The sequence below is a fragment of the Meleagris gallopavo genome, chromosome 1 (genome assembly GCF_000146605.3).
Source record: "Meleagris gallopavo isolate NT-WF06-2002-E0010 breed Aviagen turkey brand Nicholas breeding stock chromosome 1, Turkey_5.1, whole genome shotgun sequence".
NCBI lineage: Eukaryota > Metazoa > Chordata > Aves > Galliformes > Phasianidae > Meleagris > Meleagris gallopavo.
Window position 1 is genome coordinate 190,296,506 of NC_015011.2, and position 6,414 is coordinate 190,302,919.

General features: G+C 48.8%; 1 protein-coding gene across 2 annotated transcripts in view; it reads right to left on the minus strand.

The window, feature by feature from the left end:
• Positions 1-3,757, minus strand: part of FCHSD2 (FCH and double SH3 domains 2) — a 569,931-nt gene extending 566,174 nt beyond the window's left edge. For both annotated transcript variants that reach the window (XM_019612451.1, XM_010706279.2), the window contains exon 1: positions 3,639-3,757. In XM_019612451.1, coding sequence (XP_019467996.1) covers positions 3,639-3,694 — 56 coding nt within the window. In that variant the 5' untranslated portion in view covers positions 3,695-3,757. The remainder of the gene's footprint in view (positions 1-3,638) is intronic.
• Between the last annotated feature and the right edge of the window lie 2,657 nt (positions 3,758-6,414).

Consider the following 6,414-nt stretch of genomic DNA (forward strand, 5'->3'; position numbering starts at 1 on the left):
GGGTTGGAACTTTGAGGTCCTTTGCAACCCAGGCCATTCTATCATTCTATGACCGAGCACACAGCTGTTCCACCTCAGCCAGAAGGCATGCAGTCTTTACATCTGCTTTCAACACAACACAACGTATGCAGTCGACTGACTCCAAGTGATGAAGCAACATCGGATCAGAACATCCAGACTGCAGAAAGTTTGCTAAGACTCAAAGCAGGTGGCCCTTCCAGCTCTGTGATTCCTATGGCTGCAGCCCTGCCTTCTGCTGAAGCCTCAGGGTGCAGACTTACCTCCAACCTCCACTGGGGAGAAGAGCTGGGGAAGGGGCTGAGTGCCTTCACCCACCTGGCTGCCCCAGCATGGGAATCCACAGAGCGACAGCACGAGGAGCTGGCAAGCAGGGCTGGCCCTGCAGAGGCAATGCAGCCTTCAGCATGGATTAAAACTGCAACATAACCACTGGCAAAGCATGAAAGCAAAGAAATGATTTAAAAGAAAAAAGCATTTTATGACTACAATTGCAAAACCTGTAAAGGCACACAAAGTTCCTTGGGAAACGAGGCACTGATGTAACATGCAAGGTAAAAGCTGCTATCAGCTGAACGGCTTTCGGGATCATAGCACAGATGACAGAAATATCAACTGGAATCCCAGCGTGGATCAGGTGGAGCTCTTTACAGTTTTGCAGACACACAAAAGCTATGCCTACACCTTGGCAAACTAAGGGCAGTTTCACACCACTACACACGACTTCTTGACTATCACCAATCAAAAAAACCAGAATAAGACATCTGAGAACCACCAGCAGCTCTGATACAAACCCAGCCACTCCTAACCCAGTTGGCCATTGGGAACGGGATGAACTTGCTGCCAAGACACAGCCAGGTGTGCACAGAGCAAAGCAACTGCAGCAAGGGAGAAGCTCTGAAGGCTGCGTGCATCACAGCAACAAAGCTCAGAGCCTTCTTCCTCTGGAAGGCAAACTCTGCAACTGTAACAGAAGAGATAGCCAGCCTCCTCCTAGCAACACCAGCATAGATCCACTACACGAAAGGACACGATGGCTTCAATGAGCTACAGAAGATGCCTTGCCTAGAACTGTGCCAACTGAATCACTTGTTCCATCAACCCCCCAGTCAGCAAGTACGAAGAAACGTTAACACAAAGAGCCAAGCAGATGATAAACACAAAGATATTTTTAAACCTACTTGCTAATAGACTTCAAACACACATTTTTTGTTATAGCCCTGTCAGGTCGTAAAAAGATATCCCAGCTTTGCTGCTTACTAAGCTGTCACAGAGAAGGGAAAACGCAGAGCAGTTTGTAAGGCTGCAAGAGATCTTACAATTGTTATGCATCTTACAATTTTATGTTGTGTCAGAAGTTGTCCAACCCCAAGCAAAGCTCTCAGCTCAACTACCTGCACGTAGCTTTGTCGAGTTCTAAGCATGCTCTCTGTAAGCAAAACACACTGCCTTTCTTCTCAGCCTCTATGACCTGAAGCTACATTCTTGGCATGCTAAGCACTGTATTATCAGTGAAAAAAAAGACATATTTTAGATGTAATTAAGCCCGGTGGTTTGGTGTATGTACAGCCCTAAGGAGATGTGCTATCTGCAGAGGGGTGGAGAGAAGCCAGTTACACCTGTTTGCCTCAGCCTCGACTGAGCAGAATCCCATTGGGAACAAACAGCACCAGCCTTCATCCTCCCCAAATGACACAGTTTAAACCTTCCAACTGTAAACACTGAAAACAGTGCTCAGTTTTGGAAAAAATATCAAAGCTACTGGAATGAAAAGTATGTTTATGATCTGGTTTACTGCCAAAAGTCATCTGCCTCTACTACAGCAGACAATGGGCGCATTTCAGTACAACTCATAAGAGAACTTTGTGATCTCTTCCTCACGTCCCTTCTGCATTACAGACATTTGAAGTTTTAGACAAAACTGGACTGAAATGATATTAAGAATGTAATTAAGAGCGTTACAGCCCAGACAAGTGCTTTGGTTTATAAACACTGCTGGCACATATATACCAACATACACAAACCAGCATTTCTCAGCAAGCATTCCTAAGCCAGAACTCTGCTGTCCCCTCCATTCCCATTCTCTGCTAGTTGAACAACTCCTGGAGGTTTCATATCCCATATCCCATCACATGGCTCCATGGTTAACATGCAAAACCACGCAGTGATTCTGCAAACACAGACTGACTGTAACAAGGATGCTGAACAGACCGTGCCTGTTTACTGATCATCTTAATGAATTAAATAATCCCATCTCTTAATCCGTAACATCAACATTTACAAATTAAATTAACGTTAAAAATTAAGTTATAATAAAAATAAAACATTCTGAGCCAATGTTTCCATGTGTTTTGGTGTTCTAGAACCCACAACGCTCAGGGTGCCTTTCAGTAGGAAAGCAGCCTGAAGGAATTACAAACAACTGAGAAACAGGGGGAAAAAAAAGAGGAGGAAGGCAGCAGCCCCACTGCTGAATGCTGGAAGGAAGAACCCCTCTAACAATTGCTCCTCTCCAAACAGAGCAATCAATGCCCTACAGAACACCAGGCACCACTGCCACCTCTTCTGTTAACACAAAAATTTTATGTTAAAGGATGAAAGAATGACAGAATGGCCTGGGTTGCAAAGGAGCACAGTGCTCACCCACTTCCAACCCCCTGCTGTGTGCAGGTCACCAACCAGCAGCCCAGGCTGCCCAGAGCCACATCCAGCCTGGCCTTGAATGCCTGCAGGGATGGGGCATCCACAGCCTCCTTGGGCAACCTGTTCCACTGCCTCACCACCCTCTGCATGAAAAACTTCCTCCTCACATCCAACCCAAACCTCCCCTGGCTCACTTTAAAGCCATTCCCCTTGTCCTGTCACCACCCACCCTCACAAACAGCCGTTCCCCCTCCTGTTTATCCGCTCCCTTCAAGCACTGAAGGCCACACTGAGGTCTCCCTGCAGCTTCTCTTCTCCAAGCCAGACAATCCCAGTTCCCTCAACCTTTCCTCACAGCAGAGCTGCTCCAGCCCTCTGACCATCTCAGTGCCCTCCTCTGGACCAGCTCCAAAAGCTCACCGTCCTTCTTGTGCAAAAGCAACACAGAATTGATAGCATGTAGGTTTTCCCTACTGATCTTTAAATTATAAATGCAAATATTTTCTTGTTTCTGGTAAAAAAAAACAAACAAACAACACAACACAAACCAACAACAACAACAACAAACCCCCCACACCAAACCATTTAGAAGCGCTGCTCAAAGCTCTTCCTAGCAAGATGTAAATCATCAGTGGTTTTAAAAGATCTGAAATAATTTTTAACAGCCTCTTACAAGCAGTAAATCAAAGTCTCCATCTATTATATGGAGAAATACTGCTGAAAAGCCCAAAGCTTTCAGTGTGTTGTTTGGGAGTTGCTTTTTTTTTTTAAACACTTCCCCCATTGAAGAGAAGAAAAAAGCGTTTGCATTGTGTTAGCTGCAGTTATAATTTCCAGCTGTGTCAGAACTTTAACAGCCTGAAAGCAGGAAATCCAAAGAGGAAATTCCATCGTCAGTTCCTGAAGTTTTGTAACTCAAACGTTCTTCCAAAAACTGGATCCTAAAGGAATTCTGGCAATGCTCTCTGTAACCTTACCTGATATCCTCAAGTAGCTCACATTCTGCCTGATGCTTGGCCTGCAGCTTTGTCATCTGCTCCACCTGGATGTTTTTCAGCTCCTGTGTAACTTTCACCTACAAACAAACACAGACCACATATATTTTTGGTGAAGTTTAAGCCAAATCTTGACACAAAAAACAACATAATTCCTCTCCCTCGTTTGTTTTGAAATGGCACATCTCAGTGGAAAGTTGGGACACAGCACTAAGAATGCAGTTTTACCCTCAGCAGCGTTAATAAAAGCTGAATTCAGTGCCTGTGCAGGCTGACACCACACGCACTGAGGCTCCCAAACTTATGCCCAAACATTAAGGAAAGTGCCATTTTATTTCAAAGGGCGGAAGGACGGTTTGTGTGCAACAAAGTACTTCCACCTGCAGAAAAAGCTTGGAAAGAAATGGGTCAAGAAGGTAAAAATTGGCAGCTCGTAGGCATTTATAGCACTTAAGCTGTCCCACAATTGCCGTCACCTTAAGACAGCTCGAACACAGAACGGCCTGGGTTGCAAAGGAGCACAGTGCTCACCCACTTCCAACCCCCTGCTGTGTGCAGGTCGCCAACCAGCAGCCCAGGCTGCCCAGAGCCACATCCAGCCTGGCCTTGAACGTCGGGCTGCTCCTCAGCTGAGCACCAGAAGGGCTCCCTCTGAAAGGCTTCAGGAGGTTGGGCTTAGGTGTGATTTTCCTCTGATCCCTTTGCTCATTCAGCTCCATTTCAATCCTTTGGGAGCCCTCCCAGCAACCAGCACTGTGGCACAGGGAGCAGGGATGACCCTGGAGGGCCGTGGGGGGGTGTTTGCTCTGTTTTTATAGGGCTCTCTGACCTTCTTGTGACCACAGGGAACCTGTCAGGCTGAAAAGTGATCAGCAGATCAATGAAGACATCATGCACTCGTGAGGACAGAACGCCCAACCCAATGGGCACAGAGAGACAACTCCAATCCCTCCACCAGCCAGGAGGAGGAAAAAAGAAATCTCCACCTCATCAACTAGCAAAAGCCCCCTCGATCCTAACACTGAAACAATCCCCAGCAACAAGGGCCCTTTAATCACATTACACTGACAAGTTTTGCACAAGAGCGCCCACAAGACGCAACAAAAAATGAAGGACAGCCCCGGCTTTAAGCAGAAAAAGGGTCTATTTTTAACGTGAACTTCAACATTTCTCATCTGTATCTGAAAGAAATCGGCTCAAAATACATCAACCTACATGAGATGACCCATGTAATGGAAATAAACTCAAGTGCCATCATATCAGCGAAGAACGACACGCACATTGTTATCGATAGGAAGCCAAACGCGAACTAAAACAGCAGTAAGACCTGCTCTGCTTTGGTGAAACGGGAGGTGAAGAGGCAGGAAGGAACAGGGCTACAACAGGAGGCTCCAGCCTGCATCCCCTCGCAGCCTGCAGGCAGCACAGCCCTGCAATCCCACCTCTGCACCCATCCACCTCCGCATCACGTAGGAGACCTTGGAGATCCACGGGGAGCAGCGGCAGCAGCCTGACTGCATCTCAGCAGAAAGAGATGCAAAGGGCACACGTGGATCTCAGGCTGCCCTCCGCCACCCCCAGGAACCCCCCAGCATCTCCCTGCCCCACAGCCAGCTTGGGGGGTCCGGCTCCCCTTTCATATAGCAAAGCCCCAGGGCGCAGCCTTCCAAATATCAAAGAAATCCATCCTCACACAGCAGCACGGGGCTCAGGACTTTGTTACAGCTCACATCTGCCACACAGCAACCTGCCTGCACCAGGAGAAGCCTTTTCCCAAACCCACAGCCTCAGTGCAGCCAGCCCAGCGTCATCGATGCCCACCCTCCCCAGCAACCCAGTGCAGAGCTCTGCTCCCAGCCCTTCCCTGTGCCTTGATGCCTACAGACCTCATCTCTGAGCCCCCCCTGACCCCAATTTACCAATGTTCCCCCTCCCGAACAGCCCTTCCCTTCTATGCATCTCCCAATCCAACTCCAAGCAGCCCCCCCACAGCCCTATTTCCCCAGATCAGGACCCCCCCACACCTGCAATCCACACACGGCCCCATATCACAGTCAACTTCACTGCGCCCACATGTGCCCAGGAACCCACTCCCAATACCCAAACACAGCCCTAAATGCATCCCTGCAGGCATTCAAGGCCAGGCTGGATGTGGTTCTGGGCAGCCTGGGCTGCTGGCTGGCGACCTGCACACAGCAGGGGGTTGGAAGTGGGTGAGCACTGTGCTCCTTTGCAACCCAGGCCATTCTATCATTCTGTGATTCTAAATCCCATTCAGCACAAATACTCCCATTCTGTGTGACCACCCCACACCCAAATCAGTCCCAAATCCCACTCAGCCTCGCTGCCCTCCCAAACCTGCCCTGAATGCCCTTCAACTCCAAACAGAGCCCCAAATTCCCAGCACTGCTCCCCACCCAAACACTGCCTCAAATCCCAGCCAGGATCTCCACACACATCCAAACCAACTCCAAATCCCATTCAGCTCCACAACACCCAAACACAGCCTCACACTGCACACCTCCCCTCAAAAAAAACTGCCTCAAATCCCAGCCAGGACCCTCCACTCCACCCCAAACCAGCCCCAAATCCCACTCAGCCCCACAGCCCTCCCCAAACCTACCCTGAATGCCCTTCAACTCCAAACAGACCCCCAAATCCCCATCACTACTCCCCACCCAAACACTGCCTCAAATCAGCCTTAAATCCCACTCAGCTCCACCCTCACCCCAACACAGCCTCACACTGCACCCCCCCA